This window comes from Bufo bufo, chromosome 2, assembly GCF_905171765.1.
Source record: "Bufo bufo chromosome 2, aBufBuf1.1, whole genome shotgun sequence".
Taxonomy (NCBI): Eukaryota; Metazoa; Chordata; class Amphibia; order Anura; family Bufonidae; genus Bufo; species Bufo bufo.
In genome coordinates, this window is record NC_053390.1 from 232,322,699 (window position 1) to 232,350,200 (window position 27,502).

A 27,502-nucleotide genomic window follows, 5' to 3' on the forward strand; every position below is an offset into this window, starting at 1 on the left:
ATCAGCCCAGTAACATGTGCCACAAAATGGTCTGCACAACCTTTAAAAAAAATAGCCTTGGACTGTGCTGCTAAATCGCTATTGGTCTGAATCCCAGGTGTAGATGTCTGACTTGTTTGGAGCTTTGGAATGCACACTGTGGCAGCTTCTGCTGCAGCACTACAAGTCGCAAAATGGCGGCCGGCGGTCAGCCCAGGTACATGTGGATGGAAAAATCACTCTGGCCACTCTAAAAATAGCCAATCCCTATCAAAAAAGCAGCTCAGCTGCAGTTGTTCAGATGAATCACAGGTGGAGGAGAGAAATTTGCTTCCAGTTATTCAATTATCCCTGCCTATTCTCGCCCTAGCATCAGCTGCGTCTATCCCTGTTCTATTCACATCGGGAGTGAGCACGTCCCGACGTGCGCACAAGCTTATAAGAGGCTGAGTCACATGCTGCACTTGGCCAATCACAGCCTTGCCAATAGTAGGCATGGCTGCGATGGCATCTTAGGGCAAGTAGTATGATGCATGTTGATTGGCTGCTTTGCAGCCTTTCAAAATGCGCCAAACTACATGCCGAACGACGAACCCGAACCCGAACTTTTACGAAAAAGTTCGGGTTCGGGTCCGTGTCACGAACACCCCAAAATTCGGTACGGACCCGAACTATGCTCGAACTGTTCGCTCAACACTAGTCCTAGACCCCACTTGGAATGAAGGTCGTGCCACTGACTTTCACAAGTTCAGAGGAAGAGGCAGTGGTGAGACCGAGCCAACAGCGTAGCAAAAGAGGGAGCAGTGGGCAAAATCAGAACACCCGCCGCCAAGAGACTCCGCCTGCTACTGACCGCCGCCATCTGGGACCGAGCACCCCAAAGGCAGCTTCAAGGAGTTCCCTGGCATGGCACTTCTTCAAACAATGTGCTGACGACAAGACCCGAGTGGTTTGCACGCTGTGCCATCAGAGCCTGGAGCGAGGCATTAACGTTCTGAACCTTAGCACAACCTGCATGACCAGGCACCTGCATGCAAAGCATGAACTGCAGTGGAGTAAACACCTTAAAAACAAGGAAGTCACTCAGGCTCCCCCTGCTGCCTCTTCTGCTGCTGCCGCCTCGGCCTCTTCTGCTGCTGCCTCGGCTTCTTCTGCTGCTGCTGCCGCCGCCTCGGCCTCTTCCTCTGCCTCTGGAGGAACGTTGGCACCTGCCGCCCAGCAAACATGGGATGTACCACCAACACCACCACCTGCGTCACCAGGCATCTCAACCATGTCACACGGCAGCGTTCAGCTCTCCATCTCACAAACATTTGAGAGAAAGCGTAAATTCCCACCTAGCCACCCTCGATCCCTGGACCTGAATGCCAGCATTTCTAAACTACTGGCCTATGAAATGCTGTCATTTAGGCTGGTGGTCACACACAGCTTCAAACAGCTCATGTCACTTGCTGTCCCACAGTATGTTGTTCCCAGCCGCCACTACTTCTCCAAGAGAGCCGTGCCTTCCCTGCACAACCAAGTGTCCGATAAAATCAAGTGTGCACTGCGCAACGCCATCTGTGGCAAGGTCCACCTAACCACAGATACGTGGACCAGTAAGCACGGCCAGGGACGCTATATCTCCCTAACTGCACACTGGGTAAATGTAGTGGCGGCTGGGCCCCAGGCGGAGAGCTGTTTGGTGCACGTCCTTCCGCCGCCAAGGATCGCAGGGCAACATTCTTTGCCTCCTGTCTCCTCCTCCTCCTACTCAGCTTCCTCCTCCTCTTCTTCCACCTGCTCACCCAGTCAGCCACACACCTTCACCACCAACTTCAGCACAGCCCGGGGTAAACGTCAGCAGGCCATTCTGAAACTCATATGTTTGGGGGACAAGCCCCACACCGCACAGGAGTTGTGGCGGGGTATAGAACAACAGACCGATGAGTGGTTGCTGCCGGTGAGCCTCAAGCCCGGCCTGGTGGTGTGCGATAATTAGTGTTGAGCGCGAATATTCGAATTGCGAATTTTTTTCTCGAATATCGCAATTTCGAGATTTCGCGAATATTTAGAATATCGTTCTATATATTCGCGAAATAGAATATTCGTTTTTTTTCTTTTTTTTTTTTATTATATTTTTTTCTTTCCCACTTCCCTAAAGTTGTTCTTACCTGTCCTTTGGATTCCTGGCTTCCTGGCTGCTCCAGTCAGTGGCGCTTTCAACTTACTGCTATATTCCATATTAGCTAAATTACAATCTAATCTATATGTGTATTTTACGAAATTTCGCAATAGTCGCAATTGCGATGCGAGTAATATAACACGAAATATTCGCATGAAGATTTCAACTTAGCACTGCTATACTCCATATTCTAGCCTAATATGGAATATAGCTGTGCTAAGTTAGCACTGCTATATTCCATATTAGGCTAGAATATGGAGTATAGCTGTGCTAAGTTGAAATCTTCATGCGAATATTTCGTGTTATATTAGTCGCATCGCAATTTAATATAACGCATCGAGTAATATAACACGAAATATTCGCATGAAGATTTCAACTTAGCACTGCTATACTCCATATTCTAGCCTAATATGGAATATAGCTGTGCTAAGTTAGCACTGCTATATTCCATATTAGGCTAGAATATGGAGTATAGCTGTGCTAAGTTGAAATCTTCATGCGAATATTTCGTGTTATATTAGTCGCATCGCAATTTAATATAACGCATCGAGTAATATAACACGAAATATTCGCATGAAGATTTCAACTTAGCACTGCTATACTCCATATTCTAGCCTAATATGGAATATAGCTGTGCTAAGTTAGCACTGCTATATTCCATATTAGGCTAGAATATGGAGTGTAGCTGTGCTAAGTTGAAATCTTCATGCGAATATTTCGTGTTATATTAGTCGCATCGCAATTTCGACTTTTTCAAATGTTCTTAATATTGCTCTAACTTCGTCTTTTAGAAATTTCGTAATATTGCTCTAACTTCGTCTCTTAGAATATTACGAATATTCTAAAAGACGAAGTTAGAGCAATATTACGAAATTTCGTAAAATACACATATAGATTGTAATTTAGCTAATATAGTGCTATAATCCCTTTTTTTTCCTGTAATTTTTTTTGCCTCTTCTGAACTTAAGTTTTGTAAAATATGTACACTATTAAAAATTATTACTATAGCAGTATATTAGCTTAAATACAATCTATGTGTATTTTACGAAATTTCGTAATATTGCTCTAACTTCATCTTTTAGAATATTACGAATATTCTAAAAGACGAAGTTAGAGCAATATTAAGAACATTTGCAAAAGTCGAAATTGCGATGCGAGTAATATAACACAAAATAGTCGCATGAAGATTTCAATTTAGCACAGCTATATTCCATATTCTAGCCTAATATGGAATATAGCAGTGCTAACTTAACACAGCTATATTCCATATTAGGCTAGAATATGGAATATAGCAGTGCTAAGTTTAAATCTTCATGCGACTATTTCGTGTTATATTACTCGCATCGCAATTTCGACTTTTGCAAATGTTCTTAATATTGCTCTAACTTCGTCTTTTAGAATATTCGTAATATTCTAAGAGACGAAGTTAGAGCAATATTACGAAATTTCGTAATATACACATATTAGCTTAGCCATAATCATTAGCATAGGAACGTTGCCTTATACTATCAAGATAAATATTCGCAATATGCGAAAAATAATTTCGCGATAATTGGAATAATTGCGAATATTCGATTTCGACGAATATAACACGAATATTCATGCGAATATTCGCGAAATATCGCGAAACCGAATATGGCACCTCCCGCTCATCACTAGCGATAATGGGCGAAATCTCGTTGCAGCTCTGGGACTAGCCGGTTTGACGCACATCCCTTGCCTGGCGCATGTGCTGAATTTGGTGGTGCAGAAGTTCATTCGCAACTACCCCGACATGTCAGAGCTGCTGCATAAAGTGCGGGCCGTCTGTTCGCGCTTCCGGCGTTCACACCCTGCCGCTGCTCGTCTGTCTGCGCTACAGTGTAACTTCGGCCTTCCTGCTCACCGCCTCATATGCGACGTACCCACCAGATGGAACTCCACCTTGCATATGCTGGACAGACTGTGCGAGCAGCAGCAGGCCATAGTGGAGTTTTAGCTGCAGCACGCACGGGTCAGTCACACTGCGGATCAGACACACTTCACCACCAATGACTGGGCCTCCATGCGAGACCTGTGTGCCCTGTTGCGCTGTTTCGAGTACTCCACCAACATGGCCAGTGGCGATGACGCCGTTATCAGCGTTACAATACCACTTCTATGTCTCCTTGAGAAAACACTTAGGGCAATGATGGAAGAGGAGGTGGCCCAGGAGGAAGAGGAGGAAGAGGGGTCATTTTTAGCACTTTCAGGCCAGTCTCTTCAAAGTGACTCAGAGGGAGGTTTTTTGCAACACCAGAGGCCAGGTACAAATGTGGCCAGACAGGGCCCACTACTGGAGGACGAGGAGGACGAGGATGAGGAGGAGGTGGAGGAGGATGAGGATGAAGCATGTTCACAGCGGGGTGGCACCCAAAGCAGCTCGGGCCCATCACTGGTGCGTGGCTGGGGGGAAACACAGGACGATGGGCAGCCTGGCACACATGAGCGACTACATGCTGCAGTGCCTGCGCAACGACAGCAGAGTTGCCCATATTTTAACGTGTGCGGAATACTGGGTTGCCACCCTGCTGGATCCCCGGTACAAAGACAATGTGCCCACCTTACTTCCTACACTGGAGCGTGATAGGAAGATGCGCGAGTACAAGCGCACGTTGGTAGACGCGCTACTGAGAGCATTCCCAAATGTCACAGGGGAAACAGTGGAAGCCCAAGGCGAAGGCAGAGGAGGAGCAAGAGGTCGCCATCGCAGCTGTGTCACGGCCAGCTCCTCTGAGGGCAGGGTTAGCATGGCAGAGATGTGGAAAAGTTTTGTCACCACGCCACAGCTAACTGCACCACCAACTGATACGGAACGTGTTAGCAGGAGGCAACATTTCACTAACATGGTGGAACAGTACCTGTGCACACCCCTCCACGTACTGACTGATGGTTTGGCCCCATTCAACTTCTGGGTCTCCAAATTGTCCACGTGGCCAGAGCTAGCCTTTTATGCCTTGGAGGTGCTGGCCTGCCCGGCGGCCAGCGTTTTGTCTGAACGTGTATTCAGCACGGCAGGGGGCGTCATTACAGACAAGCGCAGCCGCCTGTCTACAGCCAATGTGGACAAGCTGACGTTCATAAAAATGAACCAGGCATGGATCCCACAGGACCTGTCCATCCCTTGTGCAGATTAGATATTAACTACCTCCCCTTAACAATATATTATTCGACTCCAGGGCACTTCCTCATTCAATCCTATTTTTATTTTCATTTTACCATTATATTGCGGGGCAACCCAAAGTTGAATGAACCTCTTCTCTGTCTGGGTGCCGGGGCCTAAATGTGTGACAGTGGCCTGTTCCAGTGGTGGGTGACGTGAAGCCTGATTCTCTGCTATGACATGAAGACTGATTCTGCGCTGACATGAAGCCAGATTCTCTGCTATGGCATGAAGAGACTGATTCTCTGCTGACATGAAGCCAGATTCTTTGCTATGGCATGAAGAGACTGATTCTCTGCTGACATGAAGCCAGATTCTTTGCTATGGCATGAAGAGACTGATTCTCTGCTGACGTGAAGCCAGATTCTCTGCTATGGGACCTCTGTCCAATTGATATTGGTTCATTTTTATTTTTTAAATTTTTATTTTAATTCATTTCCCTATCCACATTTGTTTGCAGGGGATTTACCTACATGTTGCTGCCTTTTGCAGCCCTCTAGCTCTTTCCTGGGCTGTTTTACAGCCTTTTTAGTTCGGGTCCCCATTGACTTCAATGGGGTTCTGGTTCGGGACGAAGTTCGGATCGGGTTCGGATCCCGAACCCGAACATTTCCGGGAAGTTCGGCCGAACTTCTCGAACCCGAACATCCAGGTGTTCGCTCAACTCTATTTTTGAGTCCTTCATCACATGACTGGGTATGTTAATCCCTATCACTTGTGATTTTGATGGGTTTATTTTGTAATTTGATATATAACCAAAGGCTTCAAATAACTGTTAGTTTAGGAAAGGCTTGTTTGGGGTTAGAGACTAAGAAAGACAGATCATCAGCATACGCTGCTTGCTTAATTTCTAGATCTTTGCAAATCAGGCCTCTTATTTATGGAGATTGTCTAATCTGTTGAAGCAGGGGTTCAATAGTTAATATGAACAGTATAGGTGAAGGGGGCATCCCTGTCTAGTCCTAATATTAATGTTGACTGCAGATGATATTATATAATTTATTTTTATATAAGCTCTGGGATATGCATACATAGAGAAGATTGGAGAGAATCCAAATCTTGATAGGACCAATCGTACAGTCCTGATCAAAAGTTTAAAACCACTTGAAAAATGGCAAAAAATCTTATTTTACATTGTTAGATCTTAACAAGGTTCCAAGTAGAGCTTCAACATGCAACAAAAATAAATTAGAGTGAGACAAAACATTTTTTGAGCATTCAATTAATTGAAAATAACAATTAAACTGAAACAGGCTGTTTTTGAGCTGATCTAAATTTTAGGACCACATGCCTTTAAAAGGCCAAATCTGTGCAAAGATGTGGATTCATTGTCATTTTCTGTCAGGTAGTCAGACGTTGTGATGGCAAAAGCAAAAAAACGCTCCTTTTTTTAACGTGGTCGGGTTGTTGAACTGCATAATCAGGGTCTCTCACAGCGCGCCATCGCTGCTGAGGTGGGACGCAGTAAGACAGTCATTTGGAATTTCTTAAATGATCCTAAGGGGTTATGTAACAAAAAAGTCAAGTGGAAGACCCCAAAAAATTTCATCAGCACTGAGCCGGAGGATCCAATTGGCTGTCCGTCAAGACACTGGACGATCCTCGACCCAAATTAAGGCCCTTACTGGTGCTGACTCCAGCCCCAAAACCATCAGACGGTATCTGAGACTGAAGGGCTTCAAAAACAAAAAACGTCTTGAACGCCAAAGAACTGCTCGTTTGGACTTTGCAAGAGAGCACCAAACATGTGACATTCAAAGGTGGAAGAAAGTTTTATTCTCTGATAAGAAAAAAATGTAACCTTGATGTTCCTGATGGTTTCCAACGTTACTGGCATGACAAACAGATCCCACCTGAGATGTTTTCTATGCGCCACAAGGGAGGGGGCGCCATAATGGTCTGGGGTGCTTTTTCCTTTAGTGGAACAATGGAGCTTCAGGAAGTGCAGGGGCGTCAAACGGCCACTGGCTATGTCCAGATGTTGCAGAGAGCATTCCTCATGACTGAGGGCCCTCGTCTGTGTGGTAACGACTGGGTTTTTCAACAGGACAATGCTACAGTACACAATGCCCGCAGTACAAGAGACTTCTTCCAGGAGAATAACATCACTCTTTTGGCCCATCCTGCGTGTTCCCCTGATCTAAATCCAATTGAGAACCTTTGGGGATGGATGGCAAGGCAAGTTTACAAAAATGGACAACAGTTCCAGACAGTAGATGGCCTTTGTGCGGCCGTCTTCACCACTTCGAGAAATGTTGCCACTCACCTCATGGAAACGCTTGCATCAAGCATGCCGAAACGATTTTTGAAGTGATAAACAATAACGGCGGAGCTACTCATTACTGAGTTCATGCTTGGAAGTTGGATTTCTGTTTTGGGGGGGTTTAGTTTTTTTTGGAGGTGTGGTCCTAAACTTTTGATCAGCTGAAAAACAGCCTGTTTCAGTTTATTCGTTGTTTTCATTAAATTGAATGCTCAAAAAATGTTTTGTCTCACTCCCATTTCTTCTTGTTGCATGTTGAAGCTCTACTTGGAACCTTGTTAAGATCCAGCCATGCTTAATATGATTTTTTTGCCATTTTTCAAGTGGTCTTAAACTTTTGATCAGGACTGTATGAAGGGCCAGGCTACTCGGTCGAAGGCCTTTTCGGTGTCTGTATTCAACAGGGCCAATGGTCTATTATTTTGTTTTGTGAGGGTAATTGCATTTATTATTTTATAAGTGTTGTCTTTACCTTCTCGACCTGGGATAAATCCACACTGGTCTGAGTGTACAATGTCTTGAAGGAGTGGTTTAATTTTAGAGACTAGAAATTTTGCGAAGATCTTGATGTCTAAGTTTAGCAGGGAGATGTGGCGATAATTAGAGCATAACGTGGGGTCTTTTTGTGGTTAATGTATCAGCATTATATGCACACTTAAGGTCTGGGGAAGGAAAAGGAGCTCCATTTAGTGAGGAGCTGTATGCTTTAAGTATGTATGGGGATAATGTTTCAATAAAAGTTTTATAGTAAAATAATGGAAGGCCGTCCGGACCTGGAGCTTTTCTTTTGGCCATGGATTTTATTGCTAATGACAATTCCTGTTGAGATATTGGTTCACATAAAAGAGAAGCTTGTTCCGGTGTGATGGTGGGAAGGTTTAATTTTTCTAAAAAGGAAGTGGATAGTTTTTCTTTTCTTGCTTTAATTGTTTCTGAGTCTGATTCGTTTATATTATAAAGGGCTGAATAGTAGGAGTGAAAGGCCTTAGCTATGCTGACATCATCTGTTGATATTTTATCTCCATTCTTAATAGCGGATATCCTTGATTTCCGTCTCCGCTGTTTTAGCATAGTGATCATGAATTTAGTGGGTTTGTTTCCATGAGAATTTCTGCCTCATGGAGAGTTAGAACTTTGCAGATTGGGCGTTCAGGATATTCCGCAACTCTTCTCTCGATCACGTCAGTTCTGCCAAAAGCTCCTTTGTTTGCGTGTGGTTACGGGCTGTTTCTAGACTGCTGATTGTTTTACAGAGAGTATTTATCTTTTCTTTTGTACTCTTGTTTATGTGGGCAGCTAAGGATATGAGTTCTCCTCTTGCAGCGGCTTTATGTGTCTCCCACAACAGGTGCGGTGTAATGTCTTCCGAGTCGTTTAAAATGAATAATTCTTTTAAGCTGCTATTAATTATATTTTTGGTATCCAAGCTATCTAGTGTTTCAATTAATCTCCATAAAACACTTTTGGATTAGAGTTTGGAATCTTGAAGGAGATGTAGACTGGAAAATGGTCCAATTGGACCCAATTGACACCTCTGTACATAAATGTATATTTGTTGCAGGGAAGAACACATAGTCTAATCTATGATATGAGTTATGAGGGGCAGAATAATGAGTGTAGTCCTTTGTGGTCGGGTGGAAGGATTGCCACACATCTACTAATCTGCTTTTTTGGAATAATTTCTTTATAATCTTTAGAGTGCCTAGGGGGATTGCAGATTTGCCCGTGGAGGAATCTAGTATAGGGTTAAGAGATATATTTAAGTCACCCGCTACTATGGTAATGCCTTCTCTGAATGCCTCCAATAATGGCATTACTTTAGCAAACCATAACATATGGGCTGAATTAGGGGCATAAAAATTACCAAATGTGTAAATCTGAGCATCATTAATTAATAGGTATCTGCCCTCTTTGTCTTTTTTAATCTCTTTTAGTGAAAAGGAGGTATGCTTGTGCACCCCTATTCTAACTCCTAGTCTATTAGAAAAGGCTGATGTACTATGGCATCATAAATTATAGGTAGAGCGCAATAGGTCGGGGACTTTGTCATGTTTAAAATGTGTTTCCTGAATAAACACTATTTGTGCTTTTTATTTGTTAAAGTGTCTTAAAACCTGGTTTCTTTTAGCTGGGGATTTTAGAACTCTAACGTTATAAGTTACTAGTCTCAGATCTGCCATATTATGGGTGTGAGTGTGTTTGTATTGTAATGTTGTTGTAAATACAGGTTTACATGCAGTGCTTCTATTGAAAGGAGTGGTGTTGACCGCAACATTCCGGCGAGTATTGGTGGGAAAGAGGGTTAGGAAAACTGTAGAGTACAAGAAGAACAGGTCAATTAACGAGAAAACATAATTCCTCCAGTTGGGTGAATCCAAATAGAGATTTACAATCCCTAGGGAGAACCATTGATGGTTCAGACACCTCCACTGTGTTGCGGGGTATAAGGGGAGGAGTGATCTGTGAGTGGTTTAAGGATACGTCTCTTGTTTAAAGTTGCTGGCGCCAGGTCTTGGAGTATCAGAATTTTTGATCCTTCGTACTCAATGTTTGTGCTTTCTCTAGCTTTCTTCATTATTAACTCCTTTTTAAGTGTAATAATAGCATAATAAAAAAGCACTGCGGCACTCACCACTGGTCACAAAGTTGCTGTTTGCAGTTTATTTCTTAGAACATATTATCAGTGGACGCGGACGAAACACAGGTGGAAAGATAGGCTACAGCTGTTTCGCGCTATGTTGCACTTTGTCAAGCCTCCTGTGACGTAGAGGAGGAGGGGGTTATAAATACCCCCATCTCACATACGTCACTGGTTACATTTAAAGTGATATATAAAACACATGTGTTAAAACCAATCAAATGAAAACAGCTAAATCATTTTTGACCGCACAGACACATCCATTTTAAGTGTATTTAAGGAACTTACATATAGTGTCTCATGGTGGTTCTGTTGGCTTCGGCTTACGGCGTAGAGCTCTATTTGCCCGTTTAATTATTATAGGTTCTGTATTATCTTTACCTAGTAATAATTCACAAATTTCTATTACTGCTTTATGGATTGCATCTGGGGCTACTGATTCCGGTATCCCTCTGAAGCGTATGTTGTTTCTTCTTCCCCTGTTGTCTTGATCTTCAAGATGTTCGTACAGGTAATTGCGGTGTTGTTGGTAGGTTGAGAGAGTGTCTGTATTCTTTTTAGTGTAATCTACAATAACTGAATGGGTTGCTTTCAGAATATCCACTCTTTGACCTACAGTATTTGCCTTACTTCTTTTTTGATATCGGCAAGCTCGTCCAATACTGGATTTAATGCCTTTGATGAGTGAGATATGAAAGATCTTGATATGGGAAGGTCATTAGAAATGTCCATAGCCTCATCAATGTCACTTTCTCTGTCTGATTGATTTGACATGGAGCAATTGGATGTTGCTTTAGCAGACGGTGCTGGTGCATTGGCTGCAGCTTGTGGTTTTTTCATTATGTATTTGTCTACGTCCGTTTGACATAGAAGAGGAGTGATGCTGTTTGAGGGAATCAGGCTCTGATCCTTGGTATTTGCCGATCTTCACCATAGGCGCTTGACCTTGAACCCTATTAAGCTGAAAAGCTCTCTTTCACATACTCTTAACTCATAGGTGAGGTTGTGATGACATTTCTGTGTTATGGTCTTGAAGACCTTTAAATTCAAGCTGTGTTAATCGTATATATGGTCTTGTCTATTGATCTGGCTCCTTATTTTGCTATAGCCTTGCGCTGCTACCTTCTGAAATGTATTTTTTCCCTTTCCAGCAGGCTTCTCTAGTCTTTAGCTGATTTTCTGTGTCACTCGCTTTCCCTTGTGCTTTAATCAACTTAGAAGGGGTCGGCTATAATACGGCTATGCCCCAGGCTTCTATTTGGTGCTGAAAAGGGTTTAAAGAAGCCTTCTAGTGGAGTAGGGATTTGGGGCCCTTTCTGCCAATTTGGCTTTATGTAGTAATATAAGTTACTTTATAAGTAGAGGTATGATGGTGTTGTACCCCTACCTGTTCTGGTATCAGAGTCTGTTATTCTGGTTGCGCCTCAGTACTCCTGTGCCTTCCTCCCTCTGAGCTTGGCGCTTAAGATGGCGCTTCTCTCCTGTGCTGGGGGTGGGAGTCCAGGGTGGTGGTAAGTCTGGTTAATCCTCTTGGCTTGTCTCTTGTCTCCCTCAGGTCCCCTGGCAGCTTCTGGAGCTTCTAAATGTCAGGCCGATATCCAGTGTGAGGGTGGAGGGCCTCCATTGATAGTAAAAGACCCGCTCCTATGCGAGCGCTGCGTCCCAGCCGCAGATCACTCTTGGGCCTCCGGCCGTCCAGGAACTCCGGAGTGGGGTCTTTGTGATGCTGGCAGGGTGTAGAGCCCAAATTTCAAGTGCAGAGAGTTAGTGTCACGATGGGGAGTGGGGGAAACCCCCCACCGCATAATGGGAACTGATACTAGGCCGTAAACAGGGATAGGGAGCAGGTCACCTCCTACAGCTGCCCTAATCCTATCCCTGACCTCCTGACTGTATAAGCCGCCCTCGATGGTAGGGGGGCTCATACTCTCATACTCTCGAACCTGGGCCCTACTGACCCTATCGGTCCCTGCAATATGGAAGTCAGGAATAAGAGACGGCCGATTCATCCACGACACGGATAAATTGGAGTCTCCCACAGGCCTAGTAACAGAAGGGAAAAGACCATATGCAGCAACTGGACGGCAGGTAAGTACACAGTGCAACAACAGAACACTAGCAACCACCAACACTTACCTGCCACAGCAGAGATGGAAATACGGTGCCAAACATCTACCCGGAACTCCGTGTGCACACCAGATGCATGGAAGCTCCAGGCAGCGCTCTATACAGGTTTATGGTTCAACAACAGACTGGGGAAAATATAAAACATCCATGCAGATCCCAACACCAAACAGACCTGACATGGAACACCAGACATGGCATAAACAACTAAACCCCAACATGAACCACACCAATCAACATAACAGGTTAGGAAGGGAAAGGAGACAAGGGAGACAAACGATGTCCAACTAGGATGCCCTCACACAGGTAAGATTAGACATCAAGAGAGGAGCAGAGCTCCTACACATATGCAGGCAAACAACAAACTGACCTTCAGTCTCACAACACAGTATAAGAAAAGCCAGAGGCCACACCCAGCACCACCAAGCACACATCTTAACTCCGAACACACCAGGATGGGAAGGGACACACAACTTAAAGGGGAAGTGTCAAAACATGCAAAACAACATGTTGCCACAAGCAACAAGCATGCACGGCAAAAGTGTCATGGTCCACTAAACCAGACCATGACACAGCCGTGACAGTTAGGCTGGGATCATAACGGGCCGGATGGGCTTGGATTCACTTCGCTGGATGGAGCTGTGGTAAAAGACGTCCTCCCTGATCCGTGGCCGGCCACGCCCCTCATGTATTTCCATTTTACTGCACCTGTCAGCGAGTAAAACCATGAGGGTGGAAGAAGAAGGATGCTCACAAGATCCTGAGAGGAGTGAGAAGAGAGGAACTAAAGCTGGGAATGCAGGGAACAGGAACTGCCTTCTACCGGCAGTTACTGCCTTATAATACAGATGCAGCTACTTGCTGTCATATCTGTCCATGCTAAATGTGTTGCATTGTAGCAGAACAATTTTAAAGCAATAACGCCATATGCTGCTGCGGAGCAATTGTTTTTTTTTCACAGCATCATATCTATATTATTTTTAACCCCTTCCCGACACATTGCATACTATTACATCATGGAAGCCACTGCGTTCCTTCAATTTGACGTAATAGTACATGTGGTGCATGCCTGAACACTGAAGGGTCCGGCAGTCCCAGGTAGGTTTTAATTTGCTGTACTCCTCTGTTAATAGACTGAAATCGGTGTGCTTGATGCAATAACATTGAGTGTGAGCAGGCTTGTTCCACAATTTACACCCCATTTGTGGGGGAAATTAGATATCAAGCACAGTTTTATACCCTAGCGAATGCAGCAGGTTTGTGTTGAAAGACAGTGTGGCCAGTGCACCCCCGCCTGCATATAAACATTTCATATCAGTCATTAATAGCATCTTTAGATGGGGTATAGCTAGTTTTAATATCTCAGCTAGCTCACTTGTTATATTCTTTCACTTGTTTTAATAAAGAAGTAAAAGTTAAGTTTTAGTGTCAGGGACAAGAGTGGTTAGTAGCCAGTTAGGCATCCGTGTTGTTACAAATCTGTTAGTGGCACCAATACTGCATTATTCCCAAAGCAAATTTTCATTAGCAGTGTCTTCAATGTCTTTGTGGAAAGGGAAAGACATATTATTGCGCCTCTTTGTCTTTGAAATCAAGAAAACCGACTTTCAAACAAAACACCCAGGGCAAGTGCTTGTCCTCCCACAGCCAGAATGTGGGTAGTAGTAGCAGCACCAGCTATCCAGCCAGAAGTGGAAGAATTAGTAGTGGTAGTAGTAGTAGGCCACAGTTTACACAACCATGCCCTATGGCAGATAGCCAAGAGAGTCTAACTGTTGATGACTTGTGTGAGAGTAGTCAGTGTTAGGACTCCCCTGAGGAGGAGGTTTAGGGGAAGGTGGAGGACCCCTTGCATAGCTGTGTTGGTAGTATTAATAGTGGCACCCATAGTCACAGTATTAGAGTTGGGGGCAGTGACTGTGGCAGTAGGGGTAAATCCAAAGTATGGAATCGGGAGGGAGGCCAAGGAGCCCACCATAACATATCACAGTCTGATGAAAGCGGCAGGGAAGGTGAGGACTCCAATTATGATTGTGTGGGGGACAGGACCTGGGAACCAGATTGGGGTGCTGAAGAGGAAGTAACATCAGAGGTGAAGGGTGGTGGTGGCAGTGGAAGCAATAAAGAGCAGAGGTGACGTTCGTACACCCATAACCTCTCAAAGAACTGCCAGGGCCAGATCTGCTTCAGAAGAGGTGATGCTTCTGTCATTGTGGGTGCATTAGGCCCCAAACATGCCAAGTCAAGCTTGGCTGCCTCTCACTTTGCGTGAATATCTCCCATCTGACAGTTTTTCTCCACTATGCTGGAAGACAGCAGCATTGCCCTGTGCAAGCTCCTTAAGAGTAAAATAAGCCATGGGCAGTGAAACACAAACATAGGCACCACAGCTCTATTGAAGTGCATGAAGCGGCATCACCCCATCCCGTGGGCAAACAGAGATGGTAGCAAGCTACTGCCACAAGAGTTTCCTTCTTCTACCGATCTCCCTTTCAGCAGCCAGGCCGCATCCACTCCTTCTCTGCTATGTTGCCAGCAATGTTGAGCGAATAGAAGTGTCCGATTGGACCCTTCTGTCTCCATTAGCAGCAGGGCACGGCGTCATTCGAACTCCCCCTTCTTCCAACTACATATGTCAAGTTAAGTGTTGTCATGCTGTTTTGGAGCCGATTGGCCTGGGATCTGGCCTTGTTGCTGGGATGCTGCCTTGCAGTGACCGCAAAAAACATTAACCCTGTGGACATTTTTGGCTTTTAGGGAAAAATAATGACAGCTAAGTTTCTTCCAGCTAGGCTGAGCGCACATCATCTGCTCCCTAAAGGCAACAGACTCTACTAAGTGAAATGGCAGTGACTGCACCTCAAGAAACTTGGCCAGGTAGTAGTTAATACTTTACACCATCGGATTGCTCGGCTTTTAAAGTTTTTCCTGGCCACGCATTCCATTATCGATGTCTGATGACGTGCATTCTGCCCCAGTTAAGGCATTGTTTTTGGATGCCTGGTTCCAACAAGCCACACTTTCTTCTGACAAATAGCACTTGGACAAGTCATATGGGCAGGCATTTTGACTCCATCAAGGCATAGTTTTTGAATGCTTGGTCCCGCAACACTTTTCTTTCCCATAACACCTTGTGTGTTTAAACACCATCTGCCCCAATTAGGGACAATTTTTGGAAGCTTTGGAATATGAAAAAGCAGAGCACATGCAACAACACATAAACATCAAACATGCGTTTACCCATAGCTATGTATGTCAGTGTTACTCTGGCATGATTTACTATTGTTGTCATCGTGTTCAAGATCTTAGGGTAGGGGAAGAAAATACAAAAATTCTTAAAAAAATAATGAAAATAGATAGCATCTTTTCCTAAATATTATGAGTCCTATGAGACTACAGGATGGTATATACCAATTTCCAGGGCAATTGGAGCCACCTCGGTTTGGGTAGAAACATTTCAGATCCAAACTGAACTTTTTCAAAAAAATTGGCAAACCGGAACCGAACCAAATCTTAAAAAGTTTGCTCATCTCTAGTTGATACCTATAAGACATGCTGAGAAGGTAACTTCATGAAGTGATGAAATCTGCAACAAAAGGTGAAGCAGAAAAGGGGAATCCTGGGGACCAGGCATATTACGTTTTTTTTAAGTCTGACAGTAAGCACAACTTGATTGTGTGTATGAGTCTCATTATTCATTTCATAGTTTTTAATTCAACCTTTGTTAATGTAGTCTAAGGTCTGTTTCACTGGCATTTGACATCAAGAATATGTATTATAAGCATACTGTATGCTGAGGCTGGCTACTTGTTATTCTGGCAGCAGCATTCTGCAATGATGTGATAAAGATTCAGTCACTAATATGAAAAAACGTGTATTGCTAATGCTTGGTTGAACAAGTGTATTTTGAGCATACTTTTATATGTTGTTCCTCGGGAGAGTGGATCTCAATGAGTTATAATTGGTTTCTACAAACTTAGATGAAGCTGTCACTAAATATGTCTGTGGAGACTTCTCCACTGCACCATTTCTTCAAATATAGCTAGATTATACATTCATTGGGGAATCGTGTATGGGAAAAAAGAATGTAAAGCATATGCTTCTTCAGGATTTAAAGAACATAGAATGTCTATCATCCTCTTTATCCTAAACATAAAGTTTTGGATCAAATAAGGTTATAATACTTTTCTTCATGGATATTCATACTTCAAATCAGCAGCAAAATAATTATTCTAAATGGGTTTAAAGCTTTGCCAATTTCCAAATTAATTTCCAATCGGATAAATATAACAATATGTTAACTGTTTTCTGACATAAACACATTAAAATATTGTTATTTTTCAGTGATTATATATAGTGATTTTTTGACAAATCCAAATGTGTTGAAAAAATTGCTTAATTAAGGCATTGATATTTATAAATATTTCTTAGTGTTTATAAATACTTTTCCCACTTTGCGCAATAGAAAAGTGGCAGAAAACAGATTTTTAGCCTATCTTTAGTTCATGTCCTGTTAATGGGAGGAATACTGGGGCACGGTGCGCTATCAATAAATTCCCCTTATTGTTTTTAATATAGTTTTCATTTAACCTGTGGCGATTCATTTTCCTTCTTTACCAGTGTAAGCAACACAACTGTTTAAGAACACATGAAGAAATTAGAGTATAAGCAGATTTGTGTTATATTATTGCAATCATTCTAATGTAAGTGTCACGAGGGTGTCAAGAACCACGCCTGACTCCGTTATACCCGGGGTCAGGAAGTCGCAGCGGTTGGCTGCGCGCTCTATGTAAGATAGGGCTGTTTCCTTATGGTAGCTTTCTGGGTTTGCTTTGCAACCCTTTTGGCTCACTCAGGGATCCGTAGCTCTTTCTCCTCAGCTGTTCCTTGTCCAGCACTCCCAACCTCCTTATATTCCCCTCTCACACTTCTCTGGTTGCCAGATATAGAGCTTCCTGCCTGGACATCTATTCTGACCCTCTGGAGCTGTGTTGCTGCGTTCTCTGGTTGTTGGTCCAGAACGCTACCCTCCGGATCCCTGTTGGACCTTTGTGGACTGCTGTGGTCGCCCACCTGGGTGTATGTGTTTGTCTGTATTGTCTGTCCTCTCCCTGGTGTTTCCCTCTTAGTGTCAGTGGTGCGGACTAGCGATCCCACCGGCCCGTTCACTATCTAGGGCTCATTGTAGGGAAAGCCAGGGTTTAGGCACGTGATCGCCGCACGGGTGAGGAACCCGTCTAGGGACGTCAGGGCAGTCAGGTGCCAGCCGCAAGGTGAGTCAGGGGTCACCACCTTTCCCTCTCCCTTGGGCAGGGCTTTCCCTTTTCCCTCCCTGTGCGTGACGCCGGTCATTACAGTAAGACTTAAATGAAAATGATTGCTGTAGCCAAAAATTTCAAAAATAAAACTTGAGTTACATAAAGTGGTTGGCCCACAAACGAATATATTCACAGGCAAGATGATCACTGGGAATTAGACTGCTGAGTCCCCACTGATCATGAAAATGGGAGACTCTAATTTCCTTCTGTTAATAGATAGTGATGAGCTGCAGGGGTCATATTCGAAATTCGCAATATTTCGCAAATATTTTATAGAATATTCGTCGAATATTCGCAAATTCGAATATTCATTATATTCTAAAAAAGAAATATATTCAATATATTGCTATATATTCGTTTTTTAGAATATTCGTCAAGCAACTTAAGCAGGGAGGAATCATGACTTCAGATGGAAAAAAAATGACGAATATTCGAAAAAACGAATATATAGCACTATATCGAGATCATGAAAACTCAGATCCGACGGTATATTCTAACCCCCAGGCATTCCCATGGTGACAGGGACGCTTGTCGGGGAGGAGTATGCCAAAGTGGAACAACTGTACAGATTGAAAAAAAAAAAGACTAATATTCTAAAAAACAAATATATTCGATATAGTGATATATATTTGTTTTTTTAGAATATTCAACATTTTTTCCATCTGAAGTCATGATTTCTCCCTGCTTAAGTTGCTTGTAGGCCAATGACTCATTGGCCCACAAGCAAGAAGCAGGAAGGAATCATGTGTTCAGATGGGAAAAAATGACGAATATTCGCTATAATGAATATATAGCACTATATTCAAAGTATTCGCGAATTCTCGAAGTTGCGATATTCGAGAACAAGTTCGCTATTCGAATATTTGTGCTCAACGCTATTAATGGAGTGGTGCACATAGAGCTACCTTTCAATTCACTTCTGTAGAGCCAACTGAGAAAGCCAAGCACTGTACTTCACAGTCCCAAAGATGTGAATGGAGTGATGGTTACGCATGATCACTGGGGGTCCCAGCGGTCAGACCCTAAAAATCATACATTTATCACCTATCTTGTGTATAGGTGAAAAATGTTGTTTGTGGGTTGGCCCCTTTAAGCTAAATGGTCAGCGATCTGTGTATTATGTCTTTCCTTGTTATTTGAATTAATATTTTGTAATTTTAAATCATTGTTTATTTAGCAATTTTTTTTTTTTTTACTTTACAATTAGGTCAATATTGGTATCCTCATTGCAGTAACCAGGATCATCTCCAGGATTAGTGCTGATAACTACAAAGTCCACAGAGATGCCAACGCTTTCAAGTAAGTTTTTGATAATAATGATCACAAACGGACGGTCATGTTCTGGGATATGTAAAATACGACACATATCCTAAGGTTTTCATCATGGAGTGAACATTTAACTGTTGTTCCATGATCAAATTTGCATGGGAATCAGGGTGCTAATTATGTGAAATGCACCACTGTGTGGAAGAGAGAAGGAAAGAGGCCACACCAAAGTACACCAAAAATATCTAAAATATAAAACATTTAATAAAGTTTGATACATATTTTTGATATTTTAGATGCGCTTGTTGTACATGTGGCCTTTTTTACATCCACTTCCACAGAAAGCAAACACAACTTTGCAGGACAATCGTAAATTTAAGGCCCTATTCACACAATCGTATTTTTGGTCCGCATCCAATCCGCATTTTTTTTGGATTGGATGCAGACCCATTCATTTCAATAGGGCCACAAAAAATGTCGACAGCACACTATGTACTCTATGCATTCATATTGCATGTCCATTCTGCAGTCCCGCAAAAAAATACACAACATGTCCTATTCTTGTCCATTTTGCGGCATTGTTACAATGTGTCCACACAAAAAATGGATGAAACACGGAGGTTACACAGCCATCATCCATTTTTTTTGCGGATCCATGTTTTGCATACCGCAAAATACATACGGTCGTGTGAATGCACCCTAAAAGTGTAGGAGAACATCTACATTGCCTCCGACACAAAGATCGATCTTAAAAGTATACAATGTAATTTTTGCTGGAAAATATACAACCTCATCTGAATCTTATCAGTATATTTTAAATGGTTAGAATCGATTTGCTCATTTCTAGTTCAAATAGCAGAAAAATTAAATCGTAAAGGTATGAAAGAAATACTTTTTTTTTAGCCTTTGTCTTTCTGAGAGTAGTGATGAATAAATGAGCTATTTTCAATCCTGGCTGAGCTAATGGACATTGTTGCTGCCCTTGTGAGTCTACTATGAAGTACATGTACATGGGGGGGGGGGGGGGACTTTAAGGATAAAAAAAAAAATCAATAATCATTCAACATAAAATTATAAAACATACTGTAGATTACCATGCCCTCTCTCTACAGAGTTTTGGGTTGCATTTCATGATGTATGAATTACATAAAGTCAATATTCTGTTCATATTTGCATTCGCTTTAGAAAATTAGAATCCCCTTCTGCTTATATTTCAAAAAATTTAAAATACTCTAAATAAAATAGTTTCACAATGTCTTTTATGGCTGTATCTTTGAACTGGAATATATTTGTAAAGGGATGCTGATATAATTGAATCCTTTGTAGGTAGCCTCTGAAGGCTATCCCTTGACCTTTACCTTCTAGCTTCCTTTAAGAAATGTCTTATTTAGTGTCAGCTCTATTTGGTTTCTTGATGAAAAGCAGAATCTGTCGAATAAAAGCGAGTAACTGCCGTGACAATCACAGCACACAATAAAAAACTGAAGATGCGGGGAGGATACATTGCCTTATACAGAACAAATATGCCTTCTATTATCCGCTTTTAATAATTGTTTCCTTTCTAAATAGATGCTATTATTGTCAATCACAAGAGTGGCAGTGTATATACTGTAGCTTTGTCTGCATGGAATTCAGTATGAGAAAGTGGATGTGCCGAAGATCATATAGAACTTTCTCAGTCACTCTGCTATATTGTTAAACGTAACCCTCTGTGCATATTTAAGTGGATGCAGTCACATTTTATAAAATTTTTTTGTAATATGTATGGAGGTCTCCTGGCTCTACCCTGATGGCAGAAGTTGGAGTAGATAAGAACCGGACTGATGGATATCAACAAGACAAAACCTTTTCTTCTCAGACATATAAGCTGCCATCACCACAGGAGTCTGGCATCAGCTTTACTCCCTTTTCACCATTCAGTACACATTCATACTTGGCCAAGCCAAGAGTACATGTGTGTGAGGAGGAAAGTTAGGTGAGAAAGTTGTCACGTGCCCTGATATTGTATATCAAAAAGATTATTTTAAAAAAATTGCATAAATACATTAAAAACATTCCCAAAATATAGCGTCAGATAATAATCGCAGATTGTCCTTAACTGAGATGGTTCAGTCTCTGAAATCCAAACAAATAGAAAATAGGACAGCACAAAAGTGGAGCTGCCCCGTCCTTTTTTCTGTTAATTGCATCAAAGAGGCATAGATGATGTGATGAGAACATAGTCCTGCCACTTTACAAATTGCTAGTCAGACCACACATGGAGTACTGTGTACAGTTCTGGGCTCCTGTGAACAAGGCAGACATAGCAGAGCTGGAGAGGGTTTAGAGAAGGGCAACTAAAGTAATAACTGGAATGGGGCAACTACAGTACCCTGAAAGATTATCAAAATTAGGGTTATTCACTTTAGAAAAAAGACGACTGAGGGGAGATCTAATTATGTATAAATATATCGGGATCAGTACAGAGATCTCTCCCATCATCTATGTGACTGTGACGAGGGGACTGTGACTGTGATGAGGGGACATCCTCTGCGTTTAGAGGAAAGAAGGTTTGTACACAAACATAGAAGAGGATTATTTACTGTGAGAGCAGTGAGACTATGGAACTCTCTGCCTGAGGAGGTGGTGATGGTGAGTTCACTAAAAGAGTTCAAGAGGGGCCTGGATGTATTTATGGAGTGTAAAAGTATTACAGGTTATAATTATAAAATTTTTTAAAAAGGGTTGTTGATTCAGGGAGCTATTTTGATTGTCTAATTAGTCAAGAAGGATTTTTTCCCCCCCTAAAATTAGGAAAATTAGCTGCAAAGGAGAGGCACTCTTGGGGGTGCAGAGAGGCTGAGAGTGACTGTGGTGGCAATGAATTAGTTATTAGTGGCTGATCTCACTCCGGCTCTCCCCTAGGCTGTGGCTGCAGTGGATGGAGGGGCACACCCTTTCTTCCCCTGGGGTCACACTCTGGGCTTGGGGCTCTTGTCTAATGGTCGGTCGGGTGTCCTTGTTGGTGAATGGTTGGCAGGATGCAAGGCAGGAGGGCAGGTGCAGGGCCCAGCAGATGACGGAGGTAATACCAGGCCAGCTTGATAATGATAAATAACAGCCTCTTTACTGAGAAAGATAGGAGGTATGGTACAAATATCAGCAGAAGGTACAGTTCTGTGGTAAATCATAAGGCAATCTTTTTCCCAAAGGCTGTGTATAGGGACAGGCAGTTTGACAGTTCCCTCTAATTCTCTCTCTAAATACACAAGTCAATCTTCCTAATTGACCACAGACTTGCAAGAAATTTTCTCATATATCTGCAATGCCCAAACTGCAGGATGCAGTACTAGATCAGTTGTCCAGTCGGTCTCAGAAGTTTGGCAGTGCATTACCTTTACTGACTCAGTCCAAGCACAGCCTTGTGTCTTCAACCATCTGCAAAATTCAATGCTTCTTTCCCTCAGAGGTAAATACTTATCAAAGTTAATTTTCTGACAACTTTCACTCACAGGAATAATGTTTTCCTGGAGCAAGATCTATCTTGGCCTACTTGGCAGAAGCACAAACCAAACAGGAGTTCACTCTAGCTTGACCTGTTAGAAACTCCCTACTACTCTACAAGGAAAAATGGGACCAACCCACTACCCAGCAACCATTACCAAGGCAGCCAGCCAATTAACTTGGTATTAACCCTTTAGGAGTGAATTGTTGGGTCACTACATCAACTCTGTATTCAGTAAACTTCCCTAGTACTGACTATATACAGACATTTTTCACTTATGCATCACATCATGGTGGCCACTATGGTTCCATTTTACACACTATATTGAAGTCACATATTTCCATGTGAAGAATCACATTTTAGACTAAGATTTCCCATAGAAGGACTACTATCAGTGCTTCTAAGAGAAACCCAGTCTGATATATGGAATCCAATGCTATGTTTTTTTGTTCTTCTACAGAATCTGCCTTTTAAAAATTGTTATACACCACCATATTTTAATACAGGGTATTTTCATTATATTCAAAATCCATGTTTACGAGGCTTTACTCCATGGTTTTCTGAAAGGAAGAAAGAAATTTGGAGTTCAGTATAATAAAAACTGAGCTCTGACCCTTGTAAAGATATACAGTTTGTTGGAATGAATCAGCACAAAATGTTGACCTTAAAAACAAAACTATTTGCCCTAAATCATACTTAGGCTACTTTCCCACTCGCTGTGGTGCGGATCCGTCTTGTATCTGCACAGACGGATCCGCACAGATAATGCAAACGCTTGTATCAGTTCATAACGCATCCGTTTGCATTATTCATTAAAAAAAAAGTCTAAGTCAAAACTGATCCATCTTGACTTACATTGAAGGTCAATGGGGGACGCATCTGTTTTCAATTGTACCATATGGTGTCAGTGAAAAACGGATCCGTCCCCATCGACTTACATTGTAAGTCAGGACGGATCCATTTGGCTCTGCATCGTCAGGCGGACACCAAAACGCTGCAAGTTGCGTTTTAGTGTCCGCCTCAAAAGCGGAATGGAGACCAAACGCAGCCAAATTGATGCATTCTTTTCTTTTCTGAACGGATCCTTATCCATTCAGAATGCATTGGGGCTGAACTGATCCGTTTTGGGCCGCTTGTGAGAGCCCTGAAACGGATCTCACAAGCGGACCCAGAAACTCCAGTGTGAAAGTAGCACTTTGTAATGCTTCTACCATCCCACAAAAAAATAAATAAAGCCTTATTAGACCCAGTAGTGTGAGCTCAATGCCTTGTGGTGGTAAGAGCTTCTATTATCACTCTCTGGTATAATTATACCATTCTGCAGCTTGGGTCCCTGACCAGCACCACTGGAACGATCGCCGCGATGAACAAGTGGAGAGAAAACAGACAGGAGAACCACTCTTTGGGCGCTGTTGTCAACAGACTTGAGGTCAGGTAAGTATAATAGACCATAGTCTATTAACAAAGAGATATCCTATTATACTTACCTAGCCTCAAGTCCGTTGATGACAGTGCCCAAAGAGTGGTTCTCCTGCCTGTTTCCTCTCTGCAAGTACATTACATTGATATATCCATTCTTCTCACAGTTTCTGAGCAGAAATCACAATTAGTGACCACAATTGGAATAGCCACAAAAATATGTGAACATGCCCCAAGTCTCAGTTCTATAAAGCACTAGAGTGAACTGAGCCTGTGTGATTGGAAGATGGAATTATGAGTCAGTGATGCTACAAGAATTATAGATTGGATATCAGATTTTTTTTTATTTATTAATGGGTCACATGGTGTATACTACCTAGACATATATCACATTGTATGTGCATATATAAAAATGTAATTAAAAAACTATCAGCTCAGAAATGAACCAGATTAAATAATTACAGTTCATATATACCCCAAATCCCTTACATCAATGGGACTCAGACAAGCAGTAAATTGAGCTGAAAATGCAAACATTGTGTAGTAATTAATGAGCATTATGGTCATTAATTCTATTAAATTGCAATACTGCAATATTCTATTAAATTGTGTGTACAATCCCATAAGACATGTGGGTGTGCTTGCCCTCCTTTTTTATGTTCAGATTACCATAATTACTGTGCATACAGCAATGATCAGCAAAGAAAATCTTCTTGGGCATAATTGAAGTGTTAAACTGTAGATTTTTATTAAAAACGCAAAAGTATTTTGTAGTAGACTATCAATATCTAGGGTCATGCTGAAGAGTTTTTCCAGTATGAATAATAGTATGTAAAAAGTGCTGGAGTTACTACCAGTAGACTGCATCACATAAACTCACTTTTGAAAGGAATGGAAGTTCTGGAAGTAATTTTGTGGAATCAAGTGAACATTATGTCCCCTTGTTATTTTATTTCCCTAAATTGCTTAATTTAAAATATTAACCATATCCATAGCAATCATTAATTACTTGTTGTTGCTAAAAATATTGACAAGTGTTATGAAATTTAGTAAAATAAATCCAAATAAATAATCCAGGGGGACATGATCTTCACTTGAGCCATTGTGGCCATGACCCTTTAAAGAGCATGTCACTGTCACCATGATAAACCCTATTAAACTAGACATACTGCCTTGTGGGGTTGATCATGGTGATCTCAATGTTATCTCACTTTCTGTAATCGAATGTTGCGTTGCAGAGAAATCCTAACTTTTAGTAATATGCTAATGAGGTGCTCCGAAGAGCAGACCTACCCCATCAGAGCATTACTTCACCTCCTCCACTTCCCCTTCCACACTGATTGACAGGGTCAGACATCCTTAGGCATACGGATTGTGACAGGATCTATTCAGGAAAAAACTGATGGTTTTGGATGTAGGTTCAATAAGTTTTGTCTGTGATTGCGTTCAGTGTTTGTGCTTTTTCTGTATGGTGATTTTTCCTGACTGCATCGAAAACTATGCTCATGTATACAGACCTATTGAAATGAACAGGCCATGATTCAGTCTGGATGCTGTGTTTTCACTACACACACCACATCTGGATGGAAAATTCGCTCATGTGAAAGAGCCATTACTTTTCTGTTGCCTGGTCAAGAAATCTTGCACATGTGCTGGCATCACAACCTGTAGTAAACTTGCCAGCAGAGCAAAGTTGGAATGCTGGAAAAGCTGGTTGTGGGAAATATCTATTAATTATCGTGTAGAAACAAATACACAAAGAACAAGTCTAATGTTTATGTCCATATTTTATAAAAAAAACAGTTTATGCAATAAGTGGGATTCTAAGTGGTCCATATTCTCTTTCAAGTTAAAAAAATGTAAATACTGTGGTTTGTAGGAAATTCTATAGATTAGTGATGAGTAGTGTTGAGTGAGCATGCTCGGCCGAGTACCGCATGTGCTCGAGTGCCATGCTCGAGTCTCCTCCCCGCATGTTTCACGGCTGCTATGCACCCGATGACGCATGTTCGGCTCATTTGTAGTCAGGGAGAGCTGCTCTTCGGAAGGGACAGAGAGAGTAGGGAGTCTGATCGCAATCAATTCAGTAGAAAAACACTGTACAATTTAGTTTTTCATCATTTTCAATACTTTTTATATAGAGGGTGTCTGCAGTGACTAGAGACATCTGTCTAATACCTTCTGTGTGTCAGGGCAAAAAAATTCGAAAAATTTAGCTGAAAATTAATATATTTTCCCCATAATTTTCAATAATTTTTATATAGAGGGTGTCTGCAGTGACTAGAGACATCTGTCCAATACCTTCCGTGTGTCAGGGCCAGATATTGGAGAAATATAACTGAAAATTTATATATTTTTTTCCATTATTTTCAATACTTTTTCTATAGAGGGTGTCTGCAGTGACTAGTGAGTAGTGATATCTGCATTATACCTTTTGTGTGTCAGGGCCAGATTGGAGAAATATAACTGAAAATTAATATATTTTTTCCTTCATTTTCAATAAAAGAAATTTATAGAGAAATATAACTGAAAATTTATATATTTTTTCCATTATTTTCAATACTTTTTCTTAAGAGGGTGTCTGCAGTGACTAGTGAGTAGTGATATCTGCATTATACCTTTTGTGTGTCAGGGTCAGATTGGAGAAATATAACTGAAAATTAATATATATTTTCCTTCATTTTCAATAAAAGAAATTTATAGAGGGCGTCTGCAGTGACTAGTGACATCAGTATTATACCTTCTGTGTGTCAGGGCCAGAGATTTGAGAAATATTACTGAAAGTTAATATATTTTTTCCATTATTTTCAATAAATTTTCTATAGAGGGTGTCTGCAGTGACTACTGACATCTGTCCAATACCTTCTGTGTGTCAGGGCCAGAGATTGGAGAAATATAACTGAAATCTATTTTCCTTTTTCCATACTTTTCCATATATTGTGTTTGCTGTGAACTGTGACATCTGTGCCACATCTTGTGTGTCAAGCGGGCATATAACATTTAATATGCGCAAGACGAGCAGTAAAGGACTGGGAAGTGGCCGTGATGCTGATGGTGCACGCAGAGACCGTGGCCCTGAGCGTGTTGAAACAGAGCACAAGAAAAACAATCATCCACGATACCTAGCTTCATGTCCTAGTTTGCAGGGCGTCGCAGGACAAAACTCTTGAAGTCAAACCAGTGCGACCAGGTGGTCGGTTAGATTGCAGCAGATCCTGTAATGCTTCCAATCGGTTAGGCACCACCCTGTCTTCCACCAAGTCCAGACTAAGTAGGCAAGAGTCTGGTCAACAGCATCCTCTCCCTGATCGTCCTTCATCCCACCATGGAGAGTCTGGCCAAACAAGTGATCCCACATCAGAAATTCTGAGGAGCTCTTTTCATCTCCATTACTTGATTTGGGACTCTCGCCAAGCACGCTGGAAGGACATGAGATCTTGTGCCCTGATTCTCAACCTCAAAGTAACAAGAACATGATGGTGGGGAATGGCAATTAGTGTTTAATGAGGTGGATAATGATGAGACACAGTTGCCAATGAGTCAACTGCAATTACTGTCTCAAGAGGTTGATGAAGAGGATGAGACACAGTTGTCAATCACTGAGGTTGTGGTTAGGTCAACAAATCAAGAGGATGATCAGTGAAAGAGGAGGTGGTGGACGATGAG

At 42.0% G+C, this 27,502-nt stretch overlaps 1 protein-coding gene across 2 annotated transcripts in view; it reads left to right on the top strand.

The window, feature by feature from the left end:
* The window catches only part of ADGRD1 (adhesion G protein-coupled receptor D1), a 957,528-nt gene that overhangs the window by 858,423 nt on the left and 71,603 nt on the right, over positions 1 to 27,502 (top strand). For both annotated transcript variants that reach the window (XM_040416257.1, XM_040416258.1), the window contains one exon: positions 18,875 to 18,966. In XM_040416257.1, coding sequence (XP_040272191.1) covers positions 18,875 to 18,966 — 92 coding nt within the window. The remainder of the gene's footprint in view (positions 1 to 18,874; positions 18,967 to 27,502) is intronic.